At 46.1% G+C, this 16,162-nt stretch overlaps 1 protein-coding gene across 2 annotated transcripts in view; it reads left to right on the top strand.

Moving 5' to 3' along the window:
- LOC126536053 (uncharacterized) overlaps positions 1-16,162 on the top strand; it is a 115,128-nt gene that overhangs the window by 63,535 nt on the left and 35,431 nt on the right. The window contains exons 2-3 of one of the 2 annotated variants that reach the window (XM_055073430.2): positions 4,230-4,274; positions 4,344-4,492. In XM_055073430.2, coding sequence (XP_054929405.2) covers positions 4,390-4,492 — 103 coding nt within the window. In that variant the 5' untranslated portion in view covers positions 4,230-4,274; positions 4,344-4,389. The remainder of the gene's footprint in view (positions 1-4,229; positions 4,275-4,343; positions 4,493-16,162) is intronic. The other variant, XM_055073427.2, reaches the window with a different exon arrangement.

The raw sequence follows: 16,162 nt of genomic DNA, 5'->3' as shown, positions 1-16,162 counted from the left end.
CTGCTTTCATCGCACCAGCCTTGTCAATGGAAATTTCTGGCCAGGTAGCGTGACGTCATGGATCGGGGTAAACAGGCCTTCTGCTATTTAGGTGGTCTTGGCTAAAAGCGCGCCTCTCTCTCTCTCTCTCATGCATGCGCATTGGGTTTCGCCGGAGGAGTTTTCGACATACAGACGACCGATAGACGGGCGGACTGACGGACGGACGAATCGGCTAGCCATATACAGCTTCGCTGTCAAAATTCGGCAGAGGGGCTGCGAAAGCATTATAGTCGCTTTGGTGAAATGTTTCTTTCCGCGCGTTCCTTCTCCGCGCAAGCTATCGTCTGCGTTCTAACTCCGCCTCGGTAATGCCAAATCAAAACACACCAAGCGCCTCAACGGGCTCGGTTGACCGCGAGGAGTTCATAACTCGAAGGACCGCTCAACGGCGTTCAAATGTTTATTTTATACACTCATGACATGGCGCATCCCCACTGACTGCACCGTCACGTACCCAATTACGCACGCACTAGGCCACATCTTTAGTCATGCAGGTGGCTGCGAAATGACTTGTCCAATGATGCACGCACTAGGCACACTTTTTTTCAACCAGAATCCGTGACCAGAACCGTGTCGCCGCCGTAGCGTCGGGGAAGCGTGCTCGTCTCGCATCGCGGAGGCCTGGGTCCGGCTCCCACCCAAAACGAGATGTACAAAATTTTATTTTCAACAGCATTAATTTACTTTGTTTGCAGGAACCACCCTGAGAAATCTCATGTCAGTCCGAGCATTTTTCAGGAGTTTTTAATCTTTGCGCCGTGGGCTATTTTTGGTACTATTTTTCGGTCACGCCGGCGCCGACGGATTTTCGCGTAATGCGGCATATAACGCTTTCGCATTAAAATTATTTACACGGTGGAGAAATCAGCTCAAAAGCTTTCGTAAACAGAGCCACCGGCTCGAGACTACGTAGGCCTGCACACGTATGCACAGTGACTTGGCCAATTAGAAGTCGCCCCCGGTTAAACAATGTCAGCTGGCTCTCATTGTGTTTGTTATTTCTTGTTAGTTTCCGAAGACGGTGCAGATGTAAAGTTCTGCCAACAAGGAATCATATACCATTTCGTTTTACTGTATAGCATACGTGGAGAGGAACAAAGGCACGCCTTTCGGTGAAGTCACCAAGTAAGGATTTTTATAAAATTTAGAGACAGAAATGGGGATGGGGGCTTTTGCCGTTTTGAAGTCTCGAGTTATTTTATTTATTTATTTAACAATACTGTAGGCCTTTGCACAGGCCGAAACAGGAAGTGGATTGTAAGATATACACACGAGCATGGGACAAGCAGGAAAAAAGAAAAAAACAAAAAATAGATAAAGCAAAAAAAAAAACTGCCACACAACAGCACTGGAATTCAATACAAGACACTTTCTTTTGTTTCACATGAATTAGGGAACAAAGTACTCAAAACAATTGTAATATTTGTTATATAATATTCTTGTAGTTATCGTGGATCTATAAAACACCACTATTCAGCACATTGCAATATTTACATTTAAAATGAAATCACACGTGCACTAGTGTCCAATCACTCAACCAACGCATTATCTTTGAACTACGCATTCAAATACTTTCATGAACAGCCAAAATATGACTCCAATTTTGCAACAAAGCTATCCACAGAATCCGTTTCTACAATGTCCTTTGGCAATGAATTCCAGATTTCAATTGCCCATGGGAAATATGAATACCTAAACGTGTCGCACTGTGTCGGATACTGCCTGATGTGTTTATTATGACAGGTTCTATTGGAGTGTCGGTGTGGTGGCTGCACGTAATCTCGCTTATCTATATTAATGTTGTTATTACATAGCATAAAAAGGAATTTCATGACAGCCACACGACGCCGACAAACAAGGGTAGGCAGTGCTGCCTGGCTTCTAAGAGCACTTACGCTTTCGTGTCGAGAATACTTATGGTATATAAATCGCAACGCTTTATTTTGAATGCTTTCTAATTTCTGTGAGAGTCCTTTCTGGTGCGGGTTCCACACTATGCTACCATACTCAAGAATTGGCCTTACTAAGGTTTTATATGCTGTTAGTTTCACATAGGATGGTGCTGCAGTTAATTTTCTTCGCAAGAAACCTAGTGTTCGGAAGGCCTTCGTGCATGTATTATCGATATGGGTATTCCATTTTAACGCGCTTGTAAAGGTTATGCCTAAATATTTTACTGTCAGTTTGTATTAAATCGTTGCCCATTAATGTATAATTGAACCTAAAGATCGACTTTCTATGAGTTATGGTCATATACTGTGTTTTCTTAAGATTAATTTCCATTCCCCACATGTCACACCAGCGGGCTATATTGCTTAGTGTAGTATTTAGTGTAAGCTGGTCCTCGATTCCTTGTACGCTTGTATAAATTACCAAGTCATCGGCGAAGAGCCGCAATTTTACTCCATTTTCTGCACAATCAGCGATGTCGTTAACGTATATAAGAAATAATAATGGCCCCAATACGGACCCCTGTGGTACCCCTGAATAAACTTCGAGTTGGTCCGAGTCATAATTATTTATAGTAACATATTGAGTTCGGTTTGACAGATAGGCTGCTATCCATTCTACTACATTGTGTTCAATTCCGATAGACTTTATTTTCTCGATTAGTTTACAGTGCACGACGCTATCATAAGCCTTCGAAAAATCAATAAAAATAGCATCAGCTTGGAATTTGGAGTTAATTATTGATGCGAAATCATGTGTTATTTCTAATAATTGTGTTATAGTTGACAAGCCTTTTCTAAAACCGTGTTGCTTAGGATATAATATGTTATTTTCTTGTAAGTATGTCATGACGGCTTTACTTACTATGTGTTCCACTAATTTACAGCAGCAACTGGTTAGTGATATTGGTCTATATGTTTCCACGTGTAATTTATTGCCTTCTTTATGAATGGGTATTACTTTGGCACATAGCCAATCCTTGGGAACAGAGGCTGTACTCAGCGATTCAGAAAATATAATTTGCAAAAAGGGAGACAGCTGCTGCGCGTATTGTTTCAAAAATACATTTGATATATTATCGGGCCCCGGCGCCTTCTTGGTGTCTATTTCCAAAAGCAAGTTTAAAATGCCCGACTCTGTTATCACAACTCCGCCTAAGTAAGTATCTTGGTATCCCAATTCTGGGATGTCTGTGCGATTTCTAATTTCTGATTTTTCAAAGCAGCCTAGCTGAAATATTCTTAACGCGATCTAATTTATTGCAAATATCAACATCCGAAGCGCCTGCAAATACCAAAAGGAGCTCATTTTATAAGCGCAGAATTATTTGTTGTGTTTGTCTAAATTTTTGTTCTAACTGAAGCCAATCAGCACCTCGGATGTTTGCTTTCGCATGTTTGTTGCTGAAGCGTGTCATTCGGATTTGGTTGCGTGTCAGCGTCAGCGTGTGCCATTCGTAGACTTTATTTCATTCCATACGCACACATATACGCACACGTGCGCACACATACGCACACGTACGCACACATATGCACATAGCGCCACGAGTTATTTTGTCTCCTGTTTGTGTGCGGCGTGCTTAGAGGATAGATCGGTCTGAGCAGAGCGGACACTAAAGCCGTAAACGGCTCACTTAGAGCGCTGCGTGATTTAAAAATGGCCGCAAAAGACCGCACTTTCAAGCATGCGCGGCTATCATCAATATCTTCAAGACAGCATTTCTGTCTCGTTCCCTCCAATAAAACGTTCAATTGATAGACAGCGCCGTTTTGTGTCGCCTCTCTGCAAGTGTCCTCTTCTCGCACTATTCCAAAGATGAGCCTCATGCGCAGTGCACTTTAGTAGAGCCAGATGGTTGCATTTCTTGCGAACGTATCACCTGACCAACCGTATCGCTTCATAACGAGGACTCAACAATGGTTCCTTATAGTAAGGAAAAGGGAATTCTGGGGCATATGGTTATGGGGCACGCCGTAATGTGGGACTCCGGATTAATTTTGACCACTTTGAGCTCCTTAGCGTGTGCCCAGTGCTCGGCACACGAGCGTACTTGCATTTCGCCCCCATCGTAATGTGGCCGCTGTAGCCGGGATCTGATCCCGCGCCCTAGGGATCTATGCCACTATGGCGGGTTGTTTTACTTGAAACCACCCACAACCTTGCTGAAAGGTTGAAGCGAGTGGTCTATGAAGAATTCCTTTGTGGATAATTCTTAAGTCGGCTCCGTGATCTTGTAGGGCGACGGATGAGAGCGACCTGGATGAGAAAGACGAAACCAAGAGGTAAGTACATCGTCGTTGAATCAATCGCATAAGCAGTGCCTTTGTTTTTTCTGCGGACGCTGCGCGCAGGAAGTCGCGAAATCTCAGCGAAAAGAAGCGGCGCGACCAGTTCAACATGCTCATCAATGAGCTCTGCTCCATGGTCTCCACGAGTTCCAGAAAGATGGACAAATCCACTGTGCTCCGTGCCACCATTGCTTTTCTCAGAGCACACAACGGTGAGCGCCTGCATATTTATTACAGTACGCCTATGTACACTTTGTAATCTTGAATGAAAAGCGGCTCGCTACTTAATTGCTAGCACGTGCTACCATCTTCAAATTTCAATGCCTCTTGCAAGGTCACATTTTAGGCACTATTATGTGTAATGTCTCGAGGAGAGTAACAAGAAATCTACGGAGTGCCTATGCCATTGTCCGAAGTTCTTGAAATATAATTGGCGTATTATGTTCGTATAGTAAAAACACATTGGTTTGACCTGCATTTCAAATTACGAAACGTATTTTCACCGCCGTAAAACGTAAAACCCAAGATTGTATTTATTCTCTAACCTTCGCCTCGTATAAGCTTCGTGCGATCTGCAAGCTTCAGTTGCTTTCGGGCGTGCAAGGTGTGCGTAGCATGGTACCGAAAGTTCTATAAAAGCTTACATGTCCTCTGATGGCTGCTTGCGGTGCACCTCGGTATCATCTGCACCTCGGGGGGCCAATTGCTTAACGGCAATGACGCAATTTTCGGAAGAACGTAATGCTTTGCACGTGTCTTATCGGCGAGAAAAATAAACGTTTTCTTTTCGAGGTTCATTAGGCGTGCACTTTCATATACATTGAAAACTACCGCGTGCCAAAATGCTGAGCTCCGAGACGTGTCCTGGGCTGGAAAATTTCCACCGCACGTTTGACGGATGGTTAGTGCACCTCTATAAATGTACTAATAGTGACTGAAATTTGTACTGCAAGTGACAGATACAAGAGTAAGATAACGAAAAAAAATATAGGTATGTTGCCAGATACGATTACATGACCTCGTACACAGCTGAACAAAACACCAGCAATTCATCACGCTTATTAAGACGCACCATATTTCATCGTGTTTTAGAGGGAGCATTCAATCGCCGGGAGACCTTGTACATAAACATATAGTGCACAACAATTCGCAAAGTTACAACAAACACTACAAGAGAAGCAACCAAAGCACATCTGTAATTCTATGTCAAGTTTATGTCAACAGTTTAATAAAATAATTAATAGAAACCACGGTCTCATTTACACAAGCATATCGCGGATGCCACCTGCAGCTTTTTTTTTTCTTTCTTTTTTTGTTCTGAACACATGGTGAATTCGCCAACTCATATATTAGAGAAAGAAGATCGTTCTAAAAGAATATCATTGATTATATTTAATGAAGTTGCTGTCACATATATTGAATGAACTTCTTACGACTCGCTATACATGCGGTATTTCTGGCCATGTTACTGCGTTAAATACGGTATTACTGCGGACCCTTAAAATACCATCCCACAGTGTAACTTGAATAGGTGTACGGTAGCGCTTTTAGAATACAGGACAAAAGAAGACACACAGGGACACACACAGCGCTGGGTGTGTCCCTGTGTGTCTTCTTTTGGCCTGTCTTTTAATCGCGCTACCCTACATCTATTCAAGGGCCCTATAACGTAAAACTATTCCAATAAGTTTTTATTTCAATCTCCTTACGTCAAATTTGCATAACCGCCGACGCAACCATCGGGCGGTGAGCCGCAGGGTTGTCTGGACAAACCAATAAAACGCTCTCCTCAATTATAGGAGGTCACTTTTGTTTGCTTTCAAAACGAATAACATTGCCTACACTGAGCGGCTTGTCTTATCTAATTCGCTGACAAGAGGCGAGGAGCACGCTCAAGTGGAGAGGGGCTCGATGGGGCCGAGTCATTGCGCTGAAAATCTATTACCGGATGAAGAGGGTGGTGCCGGCGTCTGCGATTGGTCCGCTTTCCCTCCTTTAGCTTGCGGTGGCTGGTCGAAAATCGCGGCGGCATGCAACAGAAGCTTAAGAATGACGCTAAAACTGATCCTAAGCAAAGGAGACCTGGCAGAGCGAGGTCGTAAACATGCCGAAACTGCTCTTAAACGTTACGCGGCCACGCAAAAAGCTTTATTGTACACAAATAAACCCATGCTCTCCGGCAGGTGCGAGTATCCAGCGCCCGAGCGATCGGCGGCAGCCATATTTTATTCCTTTCGGAACGCGGCAGCCTGCGGCTATTCAGAAAAAAAAATCAGTTTTTTTCGGCATATTAATGCATCTTTAACGTGTACAGGTCACTTTGATGCGGTGAGCTTTCGCGGTTTTGTGACGTCGCGTGACAGGCAGGTGAAGTGAGTGCAGTCTGAAAACTTTTGACCAATAGCCGAGGGCTACTGGCGAAAAGACGTCGAATTAGAAATAACTATTTTTTTTTTTGTTCGGTCCAATCATGCATAATCAGGGTGTACGTCTCATATTAGATGGGAAGCTATAGTGGTTTTCGTGACGTCGCGTGACAGACAGGCGAAGTGGGGGTGGTTCAAGAAAGTTTTTGACCATTCGCGGAGAGCTGATTGCAGAACTGGAATAGAAAAGTTTGGAATAGCTCTACGTTACAGCACCCCAAGATGTGTTGCCAACAAGCCCATATTGCAACCCTCGGGATCCATGGATATGTTGCAGCATATCCCAGCACTAGTGTACTCAGCGCGCATTAGCACGATAGCCACCGTAGCCACGAGTTAGCTGCAGTAATCTGAGGCAATTTCGCACCCGTTATTGTTCATGGATGGCAGCAAACAACCAATGACTTCCGTATTCTATTATTTTAATGTCATTGTCAGCACTTTTACAAATATTCCTACGAGTGAAGTAATTAATGTATAATATAAATCAAATGGTATTTTGCGTCGCGAAATGTAGCAACGCTGCAATCGCGTATAAGAAAGATGTTCATGTCACTTGCAATTGGTTTTATAGACCGCATTTCGACTTCGCGTTCGCGGCTTATGTGAATGGACCATCGCGCGTCCATCTGCCTTCTGACGAAAGCCACTGCTGGCGACAGACTTCCCCGCAACTTGAGTTCGCATCGGCTCCGTCGATTTCTCACCTCTGTGTGGGTCATTTAGGCCCCGCCTTGATGTTTTTGCTGCGGGCGGATGCAGCAAATCGTCAGGTTTACTTTGACACCAACCTCAACCCGATACCCGTCCGGGTAGCCTCAGGAAAGTTTTCGGGTGCCAGCGTCCACGCCGCGCTCGACCTAGGCCGAACAGGCTTAGTTCGAGTGCGCCCGCCTGCACGCTAACCCGCTGTCGGGGAAGCACTCGGCTACCTGCTGCCACCCTGCCTACCAAACTTTCGACAACCTACCCGACATGGAGTACGTCGTCAAAGGACGAGAGGCCTCCCAGGAAGAGCTCTCGGTAGAATCTTGGCAATCACCAGACCTCCGCGACCAAGAGAAACGCCGCACAACGTTGCGCGTCGCCACTGCCACCGCAGCTAAGCCTAACGACGGGTCGACTTCCTCGCCTTCGTCGGCATAGTCACCAAAGCTTCTCCTCTTACACTACGGCGTCATTTTCCACTTCCGCGCTTCCCAGCCGATACGATTCACACTGCGGGTCGTCCAAAAGCCCCCTTGGATCTCACAAAGTTTGAACCTTGGCATCTATACGCATCACTATTGCAAGCAGCGAACCTGCAAGATCTCACGCCTGCATCGCGCGTCATGGTGCGGATTCATTCAATTAACAACACCTTCACGCTCAGCGTGGCGAAGTGGGCTCGTGCACAAGCCTGTCCCCATATCACCTTTCTCACAGTTTATGGCAACACCTTCACCGTCCATATCTACGTTCCGCTACAGGACGACGTTCTGTGTGGCATACTGCACCATGCCTTTGACAACTTCACGGACCAAGCCATCCTGGAAGATTTCCAGGCAAGCAGTCCCACGCTATCCATCATAAACGGCCGACGCATCAACCTCCTTTCCGCCATTGTCAAATACGGGAGATGGAGGAGAGGACTGATACCAACCACGAGCCAGCAGATCCAGATCGAGATCCCGGAACTCGCGGAGGAGCTCGGGATCTCGTTCCGGGAGGCGTTCGAGATCCCGCTCGGCCCGACGTCCAAGATTCCGCTCCACGGCGAGGCCAGCCCCTACGACACAGACGCAGTCGCCAGCAGCTGGCAGCAGCCCCAGAGGGTGGCCTGGGACCACGGGCCCCCGGGATCTATCAGACCGGCGGGACCACCAACAGCAGCAGCAACGGACCCCCAGGTGAGTGAACTGGCCAAAGAGAATACCCTTCTTAAGAGCAATATCACCTCTCTGAAGTCGCAGACAGCGCAATTAACAGGCTATATTCAAGCCCTAAACACAAAAGTTAATAAGGCTACTTCCTCCACAACGCCCCTTTCAGTGCACCCCCCTCCCTACCCCGATACAAATTGAAACAACCACTACACCCTCGACCAACAATAGGGAGTCGGGGTCGGCGCAAAAAGCGGCCCGTAAGCGTTAAGCCGCCTCTACCACAGCGTCACTTCATACAGAAGCCGCCGTAAATGAGGCAGTGCAGGAGGCTATTAAATCCCTTGTAAAAAAGGCTGGAAGCCAAGATAGTCGCCCAAATTAATGGCCTACAGCAAACTCTGCTAGCCAGGATGCAAGACACTCAATGTAGCTGGACCGCTTCGGCTCAGCCGGCCTATTACCCCGCACAAGGGGAATAGCCATCATTGATACTGGACATACCAAACTTTTTTCGTAGTGGAACTGCAGACGCTTCCAAAAAACGGAGGAGTCATCCGCAGCTGCACATTAAACCTGTGCTTAACAGCCCAACCAAAGACTCTTCTGATATCACAGTCTTACAGGAGACAAATTGCAACGTAAAGCTCCCTGGCTACAAAGAATACAACCAGCTGGGAGCGCCTCCCCTCACCCCTTCACGGCCATATTGGTGCATCGTAACCTGACAGCTGTGCAGCATTAAATTGACTGTACCAGCATTCCTCTCATCGAAATCCTTCCCCAAAAACGAGAGGATAGAACTCTCTTCCTCCTTAGCATTTAAAGCTCACCCAAAGACAGGGGAGCCGACTTCTCTCACATATTAAAGAGAGCATATTTAAGAGCGCATCTCACACATTAAAGAAAGCCTCCGACCCAATTCTTAGCCTCGGAGGATGGATTCAGATCCTAAAAAGCGATGTCGCAACCGCAGTGCAGGAGATGGATGGGAAGGATCTGACGTCCACAGATTCTTGTCTCGTACACATGTGGAAAGCACGAGAAGGTCTCATGCGAAGGTGCAGGCGGCGACGCCACAATAAGAAAATCCGACGACGAATCGCGAAGTTAGAACGCGGTATCGAAACACGCAGCACCTCGCTTGAGCGCCAGCAGTTGGAATAAGCATGTAGCAATATGAATGGCCAAATGGGCACCCTCCCCCCCCCCCCCAAAAAAAAAAAAAAAAAAAAAAAAACGTGGCATCTATTGCGCCATCACCTAGACAATAACAACACCAAATCCGAGAGCCCAAAACGTCTTGAATGCATCATTCACTAATACCCAGGTTCGGACGAGGAATTGCTGTATATATATATATATAGCCAACTTAAATGGCGGGAGTAACACCAGACGGGCACTACCATAATATCATGGAGACCCTAACCGCCAACTTGATGCTGATTTTTCGGAGCCCGAGGTTTGCGCAGCACTCCATAGGCTGCGCACATCAGCGCCAGGTCGAAATAGGGTGACCAACAAAATTCTCCGCAACCACGACTCAATATCAGTGGGGGCTATCACCCAATACATAAATGAATGCTAGAGACCCTGCCACTATCCCTCCAGAAATCAGGAGGAAATTCCTCGTCAAGCCACTGCCAAAGAACGTGTTGGCCGGCCACCACGATGAAAGAAGAAAAGCGAGAGCAAGGACTCACCACAAAACTCACGGGTCTAACCCGGAAGCGACTTACGTAGACGCCGCAAAATACCCAAGCCACACCAACAACTACTCAATCAGCGTGGTCTCTCTTCCCAACAACCGAGACTCCTATTCCCGTCTACGCACAGCATGCTCGCTGACAGCCCCCAACGCAACTGAAGCCAAAGAGGCCGCCATCGCACTTGCGACAGCGCAGGCTTCACCACAATTCTGAGCGACTCCAAGGCGGCCATCAACAACTTCTTTCATGGCATCGTAGCTCCTACAACACTACGACTACTTCACCTCCTTCTCTGTTCTCGTTCTCGCTTTCCCCCTGATTACGGAAGGGGGAGGACGATGACGACGAGGAGGTGTTTCACTTGCCCCATCGAATCTGTATGGGTCCAGGCCCGTTCGGGGAACCCGGGGAACGAGGCCGCCCACCAATAGGCTTGATGATTCGTCTACCGTGTGGCGAGACAGGCCTCCGATCAGGAAGACTCGAATAGGGAAACTTTGACCTCATACAATGGCATCACAACCTACTACAGAATCTCGAGACGATCGAGACCACCACCTCACCCTGAACTGACCAAGTGCTAAAGATTATCTGGTGCCGACTCCAGACGCATTCTTTTCCTTGCCCCCAGATCAAAGCCTACATACACCCCGCGGTAATCGAGCCCCACTGTAAGCTATGTGGAGACATCGCCACTCTCAACATATTATCTGGGACTGCCGGAGGGACGCTCCCCCGCCCCCCGCTCTCTCATGGCCACTCCCTCATTCCGGGCATGGAATAACCTCCTCGCCGGGACCAGCCTGGGGGACCAGCTCCGGGCCGTAGACAGAGCCGGGGAGGTGGCTGGCAGACACAACCTGACAGGCTTCGTACCGGCAGAACCGTGGCTCCGTAGCAGGCATAGTTTCGGCATTCATTTTCAAGCTAGCCGCAGATATTCTCAACCAGCCACAATCAGGCCTTTAAGGATGCGTCCTACCCTAAAATGGAAAGCCGTGTGCTTAGTAAGCTCTAAGACAGACATGACCGTGATGATCACGCTGGCTGCTTAAGGCCCATGTTCAAAAAATAAATTTCCAGTATGGAAGTGCACGCAAGAGCGGATGACAGCTAATAAAAATGTTGGACATGTTAATAGCAAAAGTAGCCGGCCAATGACAAATGTTGCGTGCAAACGAAACGAGCGTCAGTCGCTGCACACGTGCCTCTCTTCATTTTATATATATATATATATATATATATATATATATATTTAATGAAGAGAGGTACGTGTGCAGCGACTGACGCTCCTTTCGTTTCATTTGGTTCATCTGAAAACAGGCAGAACACGCACCACGACGAAGACAAAACACTGCACTGTTTTTACATGATGCGTAATAATAAGCTAGCCCACCAGTCAACAGAATTGGACAAGCGGTTGTAGCCTGAACAGATGTTTATAGTGCTGCAAGTGCTACTGTGCTGTGGGGTGACAGTGACCGACTGTGATGGTATGTCTATGCTCTTTTCTTTCTTTATCTCTACTTTGCTATCACTTTACCTCCCTCTCCCCTCTCTCCCTAGCGTAGGGTAGCAAACCGGATCTTTCCATCTGGTCAACCTCCCTGCCTTTCCCCTTTCCTCTATCTTTCTCTAGCCCACTATTCCGCCTTACTTACTATACTTCCATTGGAAAGCAGACATCATGACCCCAGCATAAGTTATGAGTATGAACAATAATTTCTTTTGCACAGAGACTGGCCCATATATGCTCATAGGCAGCGTCTCCAATATCCCACTATACATATATCATAAACATCCACACTTCAAAGACGGCTTTAGAGGCTGGCGTGATCAGCTGTTATGGGGCGATCGAGACGTTGGGTCATTGTAGGCCGCCAGTTCAGCAGCTAGAATCTCGCTGCAGGAAAAATAGAGGAAATTTTGCAGAATAGCCATTGAAGACACTTCATCCAGCTTTCGTGATATCATTCGCAGTTACCAGAATTTGTTTCTTTATCAGTTGATGTCTTCAAAAACAAATTCTTTTTTATGCGATTAGAATTGCTTGGAAATGTTGCCCACTTCGCTGTATGTGTCTAACATTTCTCACCCAGCGAGAGAGGTTGCCGAGAACACATGTGCTAATGGGTGTGTGGCCTAATAGATTACTTGCTAGTGGCTGCTTCCTTATCTAGTAAGCATATTTAGGTCACTGGGTATCTGCCTCAACTGATAACTTCGGCACTGCGTATGTGATATGTAATATTTAATATGCACTGTGTAAGCAGTGTTGCCATTTGAGCGATCTTTTTTTGCTAGCTTTAGCAACCTTTTGAGGTGTTAAATATAATTGTGGAATTTTACGTGCCAAAACCATGATCTGATTATGGGGCACGTCGTAGTGGGGCACTCCGGAATAATTTCGACCATCTGTTGTTCTTTAACGTGTACCTAAATCTAAGTGCACGGGTGTTTTCACTTTTCGCCCACATCGAAATGCGGCTGCCGTGTCCGGGATTCGATGCCGCGACTTCGTGCTTAGCAACCCAACACAATAGCCACTAAGCAACCACGACGGGTGTTTTGATCTGTTTAGAGACAAATTTTTTTTATTTAGCGATATAACCGAACATTTGGCGATATTTTAGTGACTGCTAAGTTAGAAAAGTTGCATCAGAAATGGCTTAAAGGACGCACTTTACATTAAAAAACTACAAGTAAGTGACCCGGATTGGCTCTCTGACCAGGATGAAGTAACGGGTGTCTTCACATCGGTGGTGGTCACATTATGATTGTGCTTCACAGCACCGGGGTCCTAACAGCCCTAACACAGTGCTCACAAAATGCATCTTTTACAAAGCTGATTTGAATTGATCTTAAAGTTACTATTTTAAGATTTATATTCAAGATTCATTTTTTATTTTTAAGATTATCATTCAATTATTATTATTGCAATGCCTGCAGGTTGTGTGGTTTCACTAAATACGTTAGATCGGTGAGCATTCGCAACTGTAGCAGTAAAACAATTCGAAAAAACAAGAAGTGTATGGTGAGATTTAGAAGGCTTACGTGTTGGAGCGCCTATGCTGGTCAACGCGAATTTGAGTGCACCACTTTCATTTCTCACAACTTTTGAATAATCAGACGCTCTCGAAGCCTTTAGGTAGAACAAGGGGCAGTAGCGTAATATTCGATTATATAAACGTCATATAATCGACGCCACCATGTTAATAACAAAGAACTGTCGAATAATTTTGTTCTCTTTTCACGAGCGCCGAAAACTACATTTGCATAGGATAACGTAGGCCTAAGTGCCTTAATTTTCGTGGTATGAAATTATGTTCCCTATGTTTTCTTTTTTTTTTGTCCCAGATTTATAACCTTACAATACGAATGCAAATGCAAAAATTCCGTCGGAATACAGATATTTACCTTGCTGGTAAACTTACTGTTTATTCATCACCTTCGCGGACAATAGAACAACGTGAAAAGCTTCGGTAGATGATTCATGTCCATTTAGCTAACGCTATATCGTTCCAAAACACCTACGCTAATTAAAATTCATTGAGCAGTTTTAGCGACAGTTTTAGCGAGGTTGATGTAAAATTTAGCGACATTTTTGTCTGTTTAGCGACACGCGCAAAAAAAAATAGATGTGACAACACTGGTGCCAAGGCGACACAAGGGGCATGTAGCCTTAAATATATTATAGCGATAGCTCGGCCGCTTGAGGGGGAGCCATTGCAACGAAGTTGCAGCCAGGATACTAGGGATACCTGTGTGCAATGATTAAAAAAATACGCTGTTTCGTTGTATCTTTTGACATTGTGGTTTGATTACCACTTCGTGTGTCTGAAGTGACAACATGGTGCGTGGCGTTATTGCTAATCTCATTAACATCAATAGGTTCTGCATGAATTATTTTATCCCCAGGGTAGATAGGAAACTGCCTCCGCGTAGTGTGAACCGTCATGCCTTCGGAGTTGTCCTGTCGTCGTTGTGCTGTCACAGTCGTTGCTATTGTTCTTGCGTTCACGGTCATGGTCTTTGTCACAGTCATAGTTGTCGTCATTGGTCTTGGGTGTTGTGCTGGTCATCGTCCTTATCCTCGCTACTGTGATCGTTGTCCTCAGCACGCTCGTGATCGAGCGCGCTCATCGAGCGGCCTGTCTGGGACACAGAGTAAGAGTAATGCGTTTGCTGCTCCGTGGTATGGGCTGAAAACATGAAGAAAGGAAAGAACTCTTAGTTCTATCCTTTCTCCATGGCTGAAAACTAGCACGCGATGACAAGCGGTTGACCGGTGGGAGCATTGTTCTGCTTTTTCTCTTCTTTCCAACCGCTCCCAGCGATTCCTCCCTTCCACCTTCCACGGGCTACTTCTCCCTCCAGCAAAAGACTGCCGCCTCCGTGCCGTCGACGGCACGGACTCCGAATGTCCTTCTTCCAGCTGCCACCGTCTTACGGATGGATAGATGGATGGATGTTATGAGCGTCCCCTTTGGAACAGGGCGGTCGATCGGTTGCGCCACCAAGCTCTTGTTATTATAATGCCTAATGTCCTACCTAGGATAAACAATAAAAAATGAAGAAACAAACACTACGAACTCCCACAACCAAATTTTCTAATGCCCTATAGGGAACTGTGCTTTTGTACGTCTCCGTGTTTTGTCGTTTCCCTACTTTTCTTCCACCAATCCTCCAATCGCCTCTTACTAATCCCTATTGCGGACATGTTTACTTTTCCACTGCTCTCGCTGAATCCAAGGGTTTCAAGGAGGCCACTGGTGCCTAAATCGACCGCTGGGCAGACGTCTTCACATTCTAATAAAACATGCTCCATAGTTTCCCTAGTTTTACCGCCGCAAGCACATGCTTCTTCTTCCTTCTTATATCTCGCTTTATAGGTGCGTATTCTAACGCACCCCAATCTCGCTTCGAAAAGTAATGAGCTTGCCTTTGAGTTATCATCAATTGTTTCTTTCCTGATTTCGTTTTTTACTCTTTAGTAGTTACTCATGGCAGGTTTCTTTTCCATTGCCGCCACCCATAAGATTATCTCAGCCTCTCTGACTTTCCGCTTGACATTCTTTGTTGCTGTGTTGCCCATACTACAAGTCGCATACTTTCTGGTAAGTTTCGTAGTTCTTTTGCTCCACAGCGAATCAATGTTTTTTCCTGTACAGATACATCAACACTCTTACAATGCGGCAAGGTGGCGCCATCTGGTAGGGATGCTAGGAAATTTACGTGATGATGATTACGTGATGCACTACAGCACACCTGCTTTTAAAACGCTTTTACTTAAAAAGAAATTCCGGCAGAAAGCTTCTCAGGGTGGCTGTCGACGGTAACGCGATTAGCACCGAAGCAGTGTAGAGATGCACAGTATTGACACCGCCGAAACGTGTCATGTGCGGGGCGTGTACTACAGCTGCGTTTTCCCCTCGCGTTTCCCTCTAGACGCGCTGCGCCATTGAGCACGTGGCGCGAACGTGCGCCTGCAGAAGAAATTGTCTCGATATAAAGGACGCGAGTTCGATTCCCGCCAACACCGGATAAGTTCTTTTTGTCATTCAAGAGCGGCGCATACCCAGTGGCACATACCAGGTGGCGAAAGCTTGCGTTGAAGGTGGTTGCTGAAGAATGCCCAGCGCCGCACACACCCAGTGACCCAAGTTGGCGTGAAAGAGGTTAGATACAAACGGACAAACCGGAAGGTGGGTAAGGTTCCCAAAAAATGTAAATCGCATTAAAAACTGAGCCCTACAAAGCGGTGTTTTCGTGTATTAGATGTAATTTCTAGTACATTTTTACTTACACAGATTTCCCTTCTGAGCACAGACAACAGAATGTTTTACATGTGCAATTAGTAATGATTTATCAACAAAGATTAGTTT

Source organism: Dermacentor andersoni, chromosome 4, assembly GCF_023375885.2.
Source record: "Dermacentor andersoni chromosome 4, qqDerAnde1_hic_scaffold, whole genome shotgun sequence".
In the NCBI taxonomy this organism is placed as follows: domain Eukaryota; kingdom Metazoa; phylum Arthropoda; class Arachnida; order Ixodida; family Ixodidae; genus Dermacentor; species Dermacentor andersoni.
This window is presented reverse-complemented; position numbering and strand designations above follow the sequence as displayed.